We start from the raw sequence: 15,574 nt of genomic DNA, 5'->3' as shown, positions 1-15,574 counted from the left end.
ATAATGTGAAATTAGTGTGATGACGTTTGAAAAAGCAGTGGTTAAAAAACAAAAGAGCATTAAAATCATCACAATAATGCTTAATTTTTATATCATCAGCAAGATCATTGCAATAATATCATTCATTTTCAATTAATGCCAATTGCATATGGAGATTTTCCAACAATTTTTTAATTCTGTTTTATTCTATTATTTTACGCAGTATTTTTATGCTTCATAGAATGTCATGCTGTTAGCTTAGCAACAAGCTAATGCTATCTTTGAAGGTAGTTCCCAAGACAGCGTAGCAGCTCACTAGGTTTTGGGACAGAGCCAGAGGGAGATCTTCAGATAAGTGAGAAATGAATGAAGAGAGACAGATGGGTTTACCTGTCGCTTTGATAATGAGGCTCTCCTCTTGTGTCTTGCACGCAAACATCTGTCTGTGCAGCTGGAAGGTTTCACTGGAATGCAAAACACTTGACTGTGCCATCTCTTTGCAGCCCCCCTCACCGCCTATACACCCCTCTGTCGCCCCTACACTCCCCTTCGTTTGGGCCCCCCTGATGGCGAGGACACAGTGAGGAACGCCACCCTCCTCATCCTCAGGAATGGGGTTGTACCAGATCTCTCCTTCGTCGTCTGCATCGTTCTCCTCAGCTGGATCTGGGCGACGGGGCGTTTGGGATGAGTTTCGACTGGGTTTCACACTGGCCCCGGGTAATGGGAGGCGCCGGGACCGAGGTTGTGCTTCCTTAGGCAGGCTTGCACTGGATGGAGGGTGAGTTTGTGAGTGTATATGATCCTGCTCCGCTGCAGGGGGCGCTGTTATGTCCTCAGGGTGCAGGAGAGGGTGGGCGCAGCTTTGATGCAGCCAGTTGCGTTTCTTGGAGACAGTGATGTGGTTGAAGGGGGTCTGACGTGTGCAGGGGCCCCGTTGAGCTACGCAGGACGACCCAGGGATGCACTCCATTGGCGCTATGAAAAAAAAAACGAATACTGTAAAAAAGCAAACAGAGGAACGAAACAACACAGCTACTGATAAACTACGAAATGCTAAAGTTTCCTTGTGTAGCTTTATAACCAACATGGTTAATATCGTATCCTAAAAATAAAGACGAAAACTCTTGTTTTAAAAAAAAATAGTAAACGGAAAAAAAAAATGCATAGTACTTCACTATAATTACTTAAAAGAAAAAAGAAAAGAAAAAAGAAATTGAAATGTGGCCATGAAATAAAAACTTTACTAAAAATAACAATTCATTGTTAAACGAAGGCCAATGTTTTAATTTGAAAATGCATTAATTTAGCTACATTTACGCTTCTCGTTGTATTTCACAACCGAAAACTTTCCATAACACATACTTTGGAAAACTATGAGTTTAGGAAACTGAAAACTGAGTTTATGCTAAAACTAAAGCGAAAGACGAAAACTATTGTTTTTATTTTTTTATTCTCTCCCCTTTTTCTCCCCAATTTGGAATGCCCAATTCCAATGCATTCTAAGTCCTCATGGTGGCGTAGTGACTCGCCTCAATCCGGGTGGCGGAGGACGAATCTCCGCTTCTGAGACCGTTAAACCGTTAATGACTTGTTGAGCTCGTTACCACGCACAACTCGCCAAGTGCCCCACCGAGAGCGAGAACCACATTAAAGCGACCACGAGGAGGTTACCCCATGTGACTCTAACCTCCCTAGCAACCGGGCCAATTTGGTTGCTTAGGAGACCTGGCTGGAGTCACTCAGCACGTCCTGGATTCGAACACGCGATACCAGGGGTGGTAGTCAGCGTCAATACTCAATGAGATACCCAGGCCAGGAAAACTATTGTTTTAAAAAAAAAAATTTTTTTACGAACAGCACAACTATAATTATTAAAATTACTAAATTAAATCAAAATTAAATTGAAATGTGGCAATGAAATAAAAAATTTGAAACTAACAATACAATGCTGAAACTCACTATGGCTACGTCGACACTATTATGTTTTCGTTTGAAAATGCACTCATTTCGCTACGTTTCTGCCTTTCGTCCACACTAGAACGCCGTTTTCGTCCAACGAAAGCGAAGTTTCTAAAACACTTTCCATAACCGCATACTTTGGAAAACAATGAGGTTAGGAAACTGAACAATGAGTTCATCATATGCTAAAACTTAAACAAAAGACGAAATCTACTGTTTTAAAAACATTTTCGTAAACAAATTTTTTTTAACTAAATTAATTACAAAGAAAAAAGAAATGTGGCCTTGAAATACAAATTTAATGGAAACTAGCAAAGGCCACGTCCACATCAATACGTTTTGTATTTGAAAACGCATTCATTTCACTTTCATTGTTTTCCTCCGGCAAAAAGAAATCATTTCGAAAACGCTCTCCGAATTACCGAATACTTTGAAAAACGATGACGTTCAGAAAACCGAAAACAGAGTTTTCCAACTGAAACAGGTTAGTTAGTGCAGATGTGGCCTAAAACGATTCTTAAATGTAAAAAGTATTTAATAAAAAGAACAAATTTGAAAAAGCACAACTACAGTATAATAAACTTGTTTACCGTGTATCTTCTGAGATTAGCATAAAACATGCACATCTGGTTAGATCATTCAAAATTAATCCAAAATCATTTTATACTTATCTGAATTGTATCTAACAACAATCAACTTTCATGCTAGCACACGTACGTTGCCGAAACGTTTTGAATTGCGTGTTTTCACACAGAAGATTTTTACTAGTAATCATCTGAAACATACCGCTAAAATGTTCCTGGACAAACGTTAGAATGACATTCAGCAGATGTTTTTTTAATATTTACAATGTAGACTGTTCATACATTTGTGCTTTATAAGATGTTTTTTAGATGTTTGTACAAAATAAAATGCTCTTTCACAGACGTCGGCAACATATGTGTGCTTTCTGGATTTCCATCTGGTTAGTTAAATGCTTCAGAATATCTTTGTAAGTAATTTTCAAAATAGGACTAAAAAATTGTATATACAGTCTTTTGGACTACATTTGCACAATTTCTTGCTTTCAAGAAATGTATTGACAAAACTATACACACCAAGATACAGTATGTATAAATCCAACTAAACTTTTTACTGTATGTATTGATATCAAAAATTCTTTTTAGCTAGTAATAAGAAATATGTAGCTGATATGTGAAACTGGAACTTCAACTAAGAAATTATAGATATCTGTAATTGCATTTTGAATACAAGTAAATGGCAGATCATTGTGAAATTTTACTAGTTAAAATAGCATTTTTATATCAATAATAATGTTTTTTACCAGTTGAAAATCAAGAATGGGTATTTCCGTGTGTAATGATGTCAGTTTTTATTTTTACAAGTGCAAACCTAATTACTGATATCACAAATAAGCATTTTCACTAGTAGTAATTCCATTGCGGATAACAAGAATTAACTAATGAAAATTAAATAGCTGATATCTATTTTTCATGTCCCGCACATAATTAAATGTCGAAATGGCTTGCCATAACACTTGCGCTCATTGGATAAGCCAGGAAGCATGCAATGTGAAATCAGTGTAATGTACAAAAATCTACACGTGCAAATTGTTTTTTGCTGAATCCGTTTATGAATTTACCGTAATAAAGGAAAGCTGTTTAAGGCGTTTACGTGACCAAACATGTTGTTGGGTTATTAAGCATAAGATCATACATGTAAATATGCTAACTGATTATGCAGAAAACTAGTTTAGGGCGGTATATGATTTTAAACAGTACAAATGGTTGACATCTGACATTCTTCAGTTGTTTATTATCTATAGCATGAGTGTAAATTTGTGTTGTGAGACATTATCAGCTCCAGTTCTGCAGATGCATTAGCGGCGAGATTAAGTCTTGCTGTGACATGCTGTATAGGCCACAGTAAACATGTTTTGATATGTGTTATCCCCTCTGTTGATGACACGTTGCTCTGTCTTTGAAGAACACAGGTCTTGGGAGAGCGAGGGCACGTAAATCCCAAACACAGCGAGACGTTTTCACTTGTAAAAATCTCAGTCTATCATTACAGACACTCAAATCTCTCCTCGTGTTATTACGACTGAAGCATTTAGCAAAAACCATATCATGTGATGTTCCACTTATGTAAGGTGGATTTGAACGGTTGTGCTAAGCTCTTTAACAGCTCTTTCCTGCTCGGATGATATCACTCTAAAGATGCATGGAGAGCCGAGGAAGAGGGGGTCAAATGGAAAACAAAGTGTTGAAAATGCGGGTCAGCGTCACCCTGAAATATGTTCCAACAGGCCTTGAGTTTAAAGGACACACTGCAATTCTCTGATTCATTCAGTCAGTCAGTCAGTGCTAATATTGGCGATTACCGTGAAGTGTAAATGAATTAAAATCGTCTGCAATCATTCGGGCATTTGGAGTTCCGAGGAAACACAATCTGAGAGCTGCAACTATTTTCCTCAAAACTTCCACAATCCAAATCCAAAATTTACATTCGTCAAACACCAACTGCAAGTGAAAAACGGCTCTGGCATAAATTAAATAAAATTCACCAGTAGGCTGTTAACTCTAATAACTGCAACATTAAATGGTTTGAGTAGAACTGAAAGAACCTGCAGTAAGCCAAGTGACCAGGGAACAAATGACTCTTACGAGTCGGTTCCTTTGAATCTACAGTGTGACCAGTGTAGTCCGATTCCCGAACAAATGACTCTTATGAGTCGGTTCCTTTGAATCTACAGCATGACCAGTGTAGTCCGATTCCCGAACAAATGACTCTTATGAGTCGGTTCCTTTGAATCTACAGCGTGACCAGTGTAGTCCGATTCCCGAACAAATGACTCTTATGAGTCGGTTCCTTTGAATCGACAGCGTGACCAGTGTAGTCCGATTCCCGAACAAATGACTCTTATGAGTCGGTTCCTTTGAATCGACAGCGTGACCAGTGTAGTCCGATTCCCGAACAAATGACTCTTATGAGTCGGTTCCTTTGAATCGACAGCGTGACCAGTGTAGTCCGATTCCCGAACAAATGACTCTTATGAGTCGGTTCCTTTGAATCGACAGCGTGACCAGTGTAGTCCGATTCCCACACAAATGACTCTTATGAGTCGGTTCCTTTGAATCGACAGCGTGACCAGTGTAGTCCGATTCCCGAACAAATGACTCTTATGAGTTGGTTCCTTTGAATCGACAGCGTGACCAGTGTAGTCCGATTCCCAAACAAATGACTCTTATGAGTTGGTTCCTTTGAATCTACAGCGTGACCAATGTAGTCCGATTCCCGAACAAATGACTCTTATGAGTCAGTTCTTTTGAATCTACAGCACAACCGGTGTAGTCTGATTTCCAAACGAATGACTCTTATGAGTCGGTTCCTTTGAATCTACAGCATGACCAGTATAGTCCGATTCCTGAACAAATGACTCTTATGAGTCGGTTCCTTTGAATCGACAGCATGACCAGTGTAGTCCGATTCCCAAACAAATGACTCTTATGAGTCGGTTCCTTTGAATCGACAGCGTGACCAGTGTAGTCCGATTCCCGAACAAATGACTCTTATGAGTTGGTTCCTTTGAATCGACAGCGTGACCAGTGTAGTCCGATTCCCAAACAAATGACTCTTATGAGTTGGTTCCTTTGAATCTACAGCGTGACCAATGTAGTCCGATTCCCACACAAATGACTCTTATGAGTCAGTTCTTTTGAATCTACAGCACAACTGGTGTAGTCTGATTTCCAAACGAATGACTCTTATGAGTCGGTTCCTTTGAATCTACAGCGTGACCAGTGTAGTCCGATTCCCGAACAAATGACTCTTATGAGTCGGTTCCTTTGAATCTACAGCATGACCAGTGTAGTCCGATTCCCGAACAAATGACTCTTATGAGTCGGTTCCTTTGAATCTACAGTGTGACCAGTGTAGTCCGATTCCCACACAAATGACCCTTATGAGTCAGTTCTTTTGAATCTACAGCACAACCACTGTAGTCTGATTTCCAAACGAATTACTCTTATGAGTCGGTTCCTTTGAATCTACAGCACGACCAGTATAGTCCGATTCCCAAACAAATGACTCTTGTGAGTCGGTTCCTTTGAATCTACAGCGTGACCAGTGTAGTCCGATTCCCGAACAAATGACTCTTATGAGTCGGTTCCTTTGAATCGACAGCGTGACCAGTGTAGTCCGATTCCCGAACAAATGACTCTTATGAGTCGGTTCCTTTGAATCGACAGCGTGACCAGTGTAGTCCGATTCCCGAACAAATGACTCTTATGAGTCGGTTCCTTTGAATCGACAGCGTGACCAGTGTAGTCCGATTCCCAAACAAATGACTCTTATGAGTCGGTTCTTTTGTATCAACAGCATGAAACACATACACAGCACGACCAGTGTAGTCTGACTCCCAAATGGATGACTCTTTTAATCTGATTCTTTTGAATCTACAGTGTGAAACATACAGCGCTACCTCGAGAGAACTCAGCCGGTTCTTTATGGTTAGTGAACCACAAGTCATTCATTTCGACATGTCCTACTTAAAGAATTAAGAATTGTTACTGTTTTATGTGCTTAAGGCTTGTGACACTTAAATCAGAGTAATTCAGGGTTGTTGATATGACAGTGTATAATAAAAGTCCTATACAGTTTTATGGCTGGTAAGAACTATTTATGCCGGTACATTTTGTCAATTCAACAGCCAATTTTAGCCAAAAGTTAATTTTGGAACGTGTCTGGAACTTATCAACACACGTCACATTCCAGTGTGTGTCAGAGTCACAGATTATCCGTCTAAAAGCTGCAGATCAGATGGAAAATGTATAAAGTGTAGAATAGCCACACACAAAATGCAAAACTGAGTTATGATGGTGCAAGACACCCTGACTTACACCACACTGAAAAAATGAAATGTTACAAGAAGGGTTGAATATGAGCCCTTTATAGAACTAAGTTCAATCAAAACCACTTCAGAACGGTTTTTGATGTGTGGAAACTGATTCAAGAGCATCCAGATATCCTACAGCACGGCCTCACACATTAGATGATATGATTTATCTTTAGCTCGTTGATGAGTTTCACTCAAGTGTCTCGCTCGAGGGGTTTGTGTTATTGTGGCGTGCACGCGCGTGTGCATTGAGGTTACCAAATGTAAAACCTCAGCTGTGAGTGTTTTGACTATGTTAAAGGGTCTTTCATAATGGAGAACAAGCTCTCACACGCCGAGAATTCCTGCCAACACACACACACACTTTTAATGGCTTCCTCACTATATTTACCCACACAGTTGCACGTGCACATTTGGGCATGAGGCGTGCTTCCACACAAACAAGTGTGAACTTTAGACACGTCTAAATATGGAGCAAACTATTCCATTTCAATAGCTGTAGCTCAAGGGTAAGAGCTACTGAAACAATAACACTTCCAAAAACATCATCCTGATGCGGGAAAATCAGTGACTGGGTCAAGAGCGAACAAACTAGTTCCAAAGAACAGCTTTCAAGGAAATGAAATATATTAATTATTCTGTAAAACATAATAAAAGCCTGATTAAGGACTGAAATACTTTTAAAACCGTCATAAAAATGTCCTTAAAGGGATTGTTGCGTGAACTGATGCTCTTGTGCCATGAACACACACAGGAGATCAACGGTCAGTGAACAGTTTCACTAAATAATACATTAGATTTCAGATCATTTCTCATCAAACCTCATCGTATGCATTCATAACAATCATGAGTCTCATGAATAATTTATTAGACTTCTGAATTATACTGTAGTGTTCTTTTAAAGCTTGAAGAGGTGGTCACCATAAACTGACATTGTATGACATCACTGAGCACAACATTTATTCACAATTTCTCCCTTTGTGTTCAGAAACTGAAAGAAAGTCATATAGTGTTACAACAACACAGGGGTGAGTAAACAATGACTGAATTTACATTTTTGGGTGAACTATCCCTTTAACATAACTTCCCTGTATTTTACTATCTAATGCAATGACATTCAGACATTTTAAAGTGTGACTAAAGTGTCAAATGCTTTAGCTCTGGGTTTCTGATCTCTAGGGCTTTAAAATGAGAAAATGCCCCCGTGGGCTTCAGTGAAATACCCCTCCCCATCCTCTGTCATATGAGTATTCCCATGACCACCATTTGACATCCGAACACTCTTTATATACAGACTTCAGATGTTCCAAGAACACAGTGCTGACATTCTGACATTCAATCTCATTATGACGTCATCGCTTCCTGCGACCAATCAGCATACTGCATTAGAACACTCACTGGATACAATGTTACTTCACTGTTTTGGCAATAGATCACTGCAATTACAGCATAACTTATGTATGTAGTTGAATATCAGAAAATCGAAAGAAAAAGTATTAAAATGTTATTTATCATAAAGACAATCACGCTTTTTTGAAGAGCATTAAGATGTTTTTTATTTTCGCGACAATTAAGCACACTTTTGCCACAAATTACTGTTTTGCGAAAGAATTTTTTACATTTCAAATCTGTATTAAAGGCAGTACAACAAACACTACCATGATGTATACTTTCAATTGTGTGTTACTGATGTACGTTCTCATTTAAATAATAAGCTATATTTTATCTTTATTTTATTCTCCCGTTACAGTAATGAGAGTTTGGGGGAAATGTGATTAATTGTCATAACAAATAATATCTCAATGCAAAAAAAATAACAACCTGGTTTCATTGGATCACGTTACTATACCTACATTTTGCTAAATCATTTTTATGCGGGTCGTTGTACGTATCGCAGCAGTTTCCTTTTGAAATGAACACTAGAGGCGCTATAACAACAACTTTAATTCACTTTCGCACAAATCACAAGTAAAACAGCTTATTATTAGTCCATAATCACTTACTTTTCGCCCTGTTCCATAAGACGTAATGCTATCTTATGACATCTAAACACATTTACTGTAGCGCATGACTTATTTTAATGTTTGCATTACATAATTACATTTACAAGCTTGTTCGAGTGCAATCAAATTGCGCAGTAGCTCGACTGATAGAGCGTTGCACTTGTGATGTAAAGGAGTGAGGTACGAGTCCTGAAGGGCACACAAGATGACACGTGAACAGGAAGTGTGATAGAAGCACCACAAAATGACGTCAGTTGCATTTTTTTCATCTCACATTTGGGTCTTTCCGTGTCAACTCAATCAGAGGTCCCCAGCTTAAAATTTTTATTATTATTATTTTTTTTTTCTGGTGAAAGTAATACATAAATGAAGATGAAAGCCAAAATATTAAATGCCATGAATGAATATTTACTGCGATGGGGGTCAAAATGGTAATTTTCACCTATGATTTTGGAGCAAAACCACAGATCAAAAAAATAACCTTAGAAAGGTAGCAGCATCTTTATTTTATTTTTACACAGAGATTGATAGGTCTCTTACTAAAACCAGTCGACTTAAAGCAATACTTGTTGCATTACATGCCAGTGGTGACAGTTCAAAAATGGGAAAAAGCACTTTTCATGTTCTTTTTCCAAAGTTGGCGTGCCTGTAACTCAAGAAGTGTTAAAGATATCTTAATATTATTTGGGATTCTGGTTCAGAACAATCTTTTCTTTTGGTGTCTTAATGTATAAGGCCCTATATATTTCAGTCACAGAGAAATGGGGATCTCAATGTGGCTCCATGTGCAAATTGTTGAATTTTACCCATTTTCAATGATCGAAAACCAAATGTGGGTCACTTTGTATAAAGCTGATACTTACTGTATTTAAAGAGGATTGTCCAAAGAACAAATAATGCTGAAACCAGAAATGTACCTTTATTTATTCAACTTGACCATTTCAGTGTATTTTTGGCACTCAGACATTGTTAAAAATTGGTATGTTCTATGCAATTGTTCTGAGAGAGGGAAACAAGAAACATTTCTATTTTCAACATTATTTGTTCTTCAGACATTCCTCTTTAAAAGACAAAAAGTATCAGCTGTATGCAAAGTGGTTTTACATTTGGTTTTTGACCACTGAAAATGTGTAAAATTTAACAATTTACTCATGGAGCCACATTGAGAGCACAGTATCTCTGGGATTCAACCATATAGGACCTTAAAAATGAAGATACCAAAAGAAAAGATTGTTCTGAACCAGAATCTCAAAGAATATTAAGATATCTTTAACACTTCTTGAGTTACAGGCACGCCAACTTTGGAAAAAGAACATGAAAAGTGCTTTTTCCCATTTTTGAACTGTCACCATTGGCATATAATGCAACAAGTATTGCTTTAAGTCAACTGGTTTTAGTAAGAGACCTATCAATCTCTGTGTAAAAATAAAATAAAGATGCTGCTACCTTTCGAAGGTTATTTTTTTGATCTGTGGTTTTGCTCCAAAATCATAGGTGAAAATTACCACTTTGACCCCCTCCCACAAAATAGTGGATTACTCAGTAAATATTCATCCACAGTAGACATTTCACCTCAAAACTGCCACGATACACGTAATGAACCACATAATGTCATTTCGTAAAAATGTCGCCACAGTTGCTTAATTTTCATGAGATCAGGCTGCAAAAAAAGTCTTCTATTTCTTTGGATTTTGAAGTCAAATATGACCTGAACATGTTCTCGCCCAATATATTCTTAAAAACCTGGTTGACTACACAGATCAGTACTCAAATGCTACTAAACTAACTTTAGACTAAGTTCAGTAAATTCACACTTCTCAGGCACCTTGATTTAAAATAACCCTGGGATAACAGGACACACTAATCCCACCTTAACGGACATGTAATGTCTCTTTCTAATCCCCGCTAGCATTCAGGCCCTCAGGAACACTGTGCAAACAAGGGAAACGACGACCTAGGCATTCCAAATATTCCCTCCCTGGGGCTCCACGTTTCCATGGGACGGGAATTCACTGGAGAATATTTCCCTCCGGGAACATCACGGGCGCATCAGCACACAGATCGTTTTGGGATGAATTTGCTACAAATACTGTTGTCAAGGAGACACAAAGACACACACTCATTATGTCTATGTGTCTGCTAGAAAATATACTCGAATCTGAGAATTCAGAGAGAATGTGCATGCATGAATCAATAGATGTCTTCACAAAAACAAATGTTTTTCCTTGCCACGCTCTCTGAAATGCGCTTGGAACAGCAAGAGAATCCCAGGAGCTAAATTTAGAGCTTGAATGCACTGTAAATCACTTTGGATAAAAATGCATGTAAATATATTTCAGACAAATTCCGATTCCAGGCCAGAACCCCGTCCACTTCCTCTCAATCTGACCACATGGCAGTGGAGAACACATGGTTTGACTCCTACACCCAAATATGAAAATCTACATCCAAATGTAAGTACAGAGCGCCTACCTGCATTAAAAAAAAACATGGTTTGCCATAAATATACAATATACACTATGGTCCTAATAAAATGCCAGCGTGGTCTTCTGCTGTTGAAGCCCATGTGCCTCAACGTTCGACATGTCGTGCTTTCTGAGATGCTATTCTGCTCACTACAATTATACAGAGTGGTTACCTGAGTTACTGTAGCCTTTCTATTTTTATTGGCTGATTAGATAACCGCATGAATAAGCAGGTGTACAGGTGTTCATAATAAAGTGATAAAAGTGTCTCATAAGCCTCACTTAAAGAAATATTCCGGGTTCAATAGAAGTTAAGCTCAAACGACAGCATTTGTGGCATAATTATGCCCGTTTTTTGCTTCAAGCCTAAATACATTTTTGTGGTAATCAATATTATGCCACAAAAGCTGCCGACTGACCTCAACTAAACCCAGAATATTCTTTGGCAAACATCTGAATGCCATTGCATTAGATAGAGAAATATACAAATATAGCACAGACACACATTTCAAGGAAAGCACGAAATATAAAACCATAAATATATCAGTAACACTTCACAATAAGGTTGTGCTTGTTAACATAAATCGGTGCAATGGTTAACATGAACTAACGATGCAAAACACATTTACAGCATTTATTAATCTTGATTAATGTTCATGATACCTAACGCATTAACCAATAGCAACAAACAGAACCTGATTGATATAGTGTTTTTAGTGTCATTTTCTGGTTGTCAAATGTTAGTGGAACATGCTGATAGTCAATGTGCTGAAGTACACCTCTGTGTGAACCTGAGGAGAACTGACCTCATACATCCACTTAAAAATCACCCGAACACTAAGCCATTGAGCGAAAATGGCGAAATCTGACGTAAGCGTCCAATTGCTTTCGGGGCCACTGAATGCTATCAGATTTGTGGTTTGCTGTGGTATGAAACGTTCTATTCCTTTAGGTTTGATGATGCAAGATGTTGACCAAAGACATGCAAACCTGATCCTGACAGAGGACAAGTTGCAGACATGACCTTTAAAATCAGCTGTTGCTAAACACCGAGATAACCGAACCGTCTGCTGGGTCACCTGCTACTAGCACATCTTATCAGCACCAATGAGGTTTGCACATCTTGCATGTCCAACACAGTAAACATTCACATGCAATAGGCAATTGTAATCAAGCACAAAAACCCACCACCATCACCACGACGACAAGCGTGAAATTAATTATCCGGTCAGTATGTTAGTGAAGAGGGACCAGTCGAGGTTGAGGCCCCCCACCAAACGTGTTACGTGAAACAACATTAGTTATCATGAGAAAAGAGTAGGGGAAAACCAGCCACCAGTTAAAAGACACCCAGATGTGTTGCGTCTGTTCCACCACGAGGAGGTTGGAGTTGTTTAGATGCTTAGAATGAGAGATTAATTTGATGCTTTTGAGGCCCGATCGTCCACGCCAGCGGGGCGTCCATACCTGACTGCAGCTGTGCTCCTGTGACTGCATATTTGCTTGCTTGTGGACCGTTGGCATGGGCGCCGGTTGTAGGTCTAGTCTGGATGCCGTGACTGGCTCTCAGCAAAGAACCCGCAATCCTCTGCTTCATCTCAGAAGAAAGCACGCGACCCTTCAACATCCACTCCTGCATCTTGTTGACGGTGACGCCGGGATGCTTGGCTACAGCGGCGTCATTGCAGGACTGATGTCTGGTTGGCTCTGGGACATCGTCCGAAGGCGCTGTAGGGTCGATGGCCAACTCCTTACTAAGAGGAGCATTGCAGACCATTGCATCCTTGCCTGAAGGCACGGCGTCCCCTGAAACCCCATGCCGCAGGTGTTCCTCGCAACTCAAATATTTGACCCTACTATCGCTCGTAGACCTCTGGAGTTTGGCCCTCACGGCGGGAATGTTTTGCAAGCTCCTGCTCTGTAAAGACAATGTGAAACCCTCCCCGTAGCGTCCAGAAAATGTAAAATCGGCCAATTCAGAGTCAAAAGCCTGCTGACCGCTCCGTTCCTCGGACAAACACGCATCGCTGCCTGTGTTTTTGGTTGTGGACCGTGAGCTAACGCTATCGTGGGAGTCGCTAGAACTACTGGCTTGATCTACAAACCCGTTATCTTCAACCTGACCGTCGTGCATGGTATTTATTAACAAATAATACGCCTCTTTTAGTTGTGTCTTCAGTCTGTCGGTTTCTTGTGCGATTTCATTACATCCTGACCCTAACGTTTGAACTGTTAACGGATGTTTGTCGTTCATCTGATTTTGAGCGTAAGACTCATAAAAGGGCAGAATTTGGTTATCATAATAGTCGTCGTCCTCACTGTCGACAGAGTGGTGTCGAGGGGCCCCGTCTCTCAGCCCAGGGGCCACGGTAATTTCCAGCTCAGTGGGGAAAAAGGTCGGACTTCGTAACGTATTCATCCTTAAATCTCCATGATACTCAAGTGAACTCTCTATAACCTGAATCAAATCGTTATCGTGGATATTTCCGTCTATATAATCAAACACGCGAGGGGCCCCGTTCGGTTGTTGGCCCCTGACATGATCTTCAAAGTCACTGGTCACGATGAAACCCGCCTTTTGCTCGAGTAATGTAACATTTGTTTCTTTCGTCTTTACATCTTGTCCATCTGTTACATTTAAAGCCTCTCTGCTGGGTTTCAAATGGACGTGTTCGCAGTTTCCGAAGCCGATCGAGTCTCCGCGGACCCGCTGCGTGTGGAAGCGCTTCATCTCCGTGACTGCGCTTTGATCCGAGACCCCTGCGGGACCCCCGGGGCCCGAGCCCCCGCTTCTGTGCACGTCCGCCCGGCCGCTGTTTACCCGCACGACCGCACCACATCCGACACCGGCCACCGGATCCGCCATCCGGATCCCGTTAACAGTGTGATTGGAAATATAATCTCTCTCTTTTTCTTTACCTTCTCTCGGCCGGCTTGCGGTGCTCGCGTCTTTCCCTTTGGCTTTCTTGCCCCTGAGTTTGGCTAGAATTGTCCTCCGCAGAGGATCAGCCATCGGTAACGATCCTCCAGCTTTAGTTCCTTTCAGCGGCGCTCCGAACCACGAAGAACCGAGTTAGAAGCGCGTCTGTGCGGGCAGGAGACTCCGACACACCGCGAGCACAGCACTGCTCCATGATCCACTGAAATCAACTCATGCACACACACAATCTCTCTCTCTCTCTCTCTCTCTCTCTCTCTCTCTCTCTCTCTCTCTCTCTCTCTCTCTCTCGAAATAGTTCAGATAGTTTCTGGTGGGGGTTAAAGGTTCAGAGGCGGAGCTCAAACAAACTCCACATGCGACCAACACTGCAGCTCAACATTACTCAGTTAAGTGCTTACAATATAGCAACTATAAATGTAATAGTAGCCTATATCATATGTTACATACTACAAGTATACACTAGTATTGTAGTAAAGTATAAAATAACAGATTGCATATATACTATATATTAGATTACTTTTGTATATACATTATAGTTATATATGTAAATATATATTTGTTTACATATAGGCTATATATAAACACTACATAAACTATTCTATACAATATATAAGAACTTATCAAATATAATGTATAAGAAGTAATACATAGATTTTATTATAAAGATTATATAATACATATAATGCATATCATATATATATATATAATGTTTTTGATATTTCAATGTATAATTTATAATGAAATCAAATATATTTTTACTTAATCTATTAATAATATGCTATAGTACTTAATATAGTATTAATTATTGCCTACTATATATATAAAACATTATATAATAATTAGATGCATTAAAGAAAAACATTTAAAAACAAGTATCATGGGGGCCTGGGTATCTCAGTGAGTAGTGACGCTGACTATCACCCCTGGAGTCACGAGTTTGAATCCAGGGCGTGCTGAGTGACTCCAGCCAGGTCTCCTAAGCAACCAAATTGGCCCGGTTGCTAGGGAGTCACATGGGGTAACCTCCTCGCTCTCGGTGGGGTGCGTGGTGAGTTGTGCGTGGATGCCGCGGAGAATAGCGTGAAGCCTTCACATGCGCTATGTCTCCGCGGTAACGCACTCAATAAGTCACGTGATAAGATGCGCGGATTGATGGTCTCAGACACGGAGGCAACTGAGATTCGTCCTCCACCACCCGGATTGAGGCGAGTCACTACACCACCATGAGGACATAGAGTGCATTGGGAATTGGGCGAGTATCATGAAACTTGGTTTCATGTATTTCTTATATATATATACACACACACATAACTGAATGTTTATAAAC

The 15,574-nt window shown here is 39.9% G+C and overlaps 1 protein-coding gene across 2 annotated transcripts in view; it reads right to left on the bottom strand.

Annotated features, from left to right (window-relative positions):
- Positions 1-14,459, bottom strand: part of syde2 (synapse defective 1, Rho GTPase, homolog 2 (C. elegans)) — a 47,210-nt gene extending 32,751 nt beyond the window's left edge. Inside the window, exons 1-2 of one of the 2 annotated variants that reach the window (XM_051661415.1) lie at positions 12,774-14,459; positions 370-957 (exon numbers count right to left, since the gene is read on the bottom strand). In XM_051661415.1, the coding sequence (XP_051517375.1) occupies positions 370-957; positions 12,774-14,319 (2,134 nt within the window). In that variant the 5' untranslated portion in view covers positions 14,320-14,459. The remainder of the gene's footprint in view (positions 1-369; positions 958-12,773) is intronic. The other variant, XM_051661416.1, reaches the window with a different exon arrangement.
- Positions 14,460-15,574: the final 1,115 nt, after the last annotated feature.

The sequence above is a fragment of the Myxocyprinus asiaticus genome, chromosome 29 (assembly GCF_019703515.2).
Source record: "Myxocyprinus asiaticus isolate MX2 ecotype Aquarium Trade chromosome 29, UBuf_Myxa_2, whole genome shotgun sequence".
In the NCBI taxonomy this organism is placed as follows: domain Eukaryota; kingdom Metazoa; phylum Chordata; class Actinopteri; order Cypriniformes; family Catostomidae; genus Myxocyprinus; species Myxocyprinus asiaticus.
Note: the sequence above shows the minus strand (reverse complement) of the source record. Positions and strands in the feature narration are given on the sequence as shown.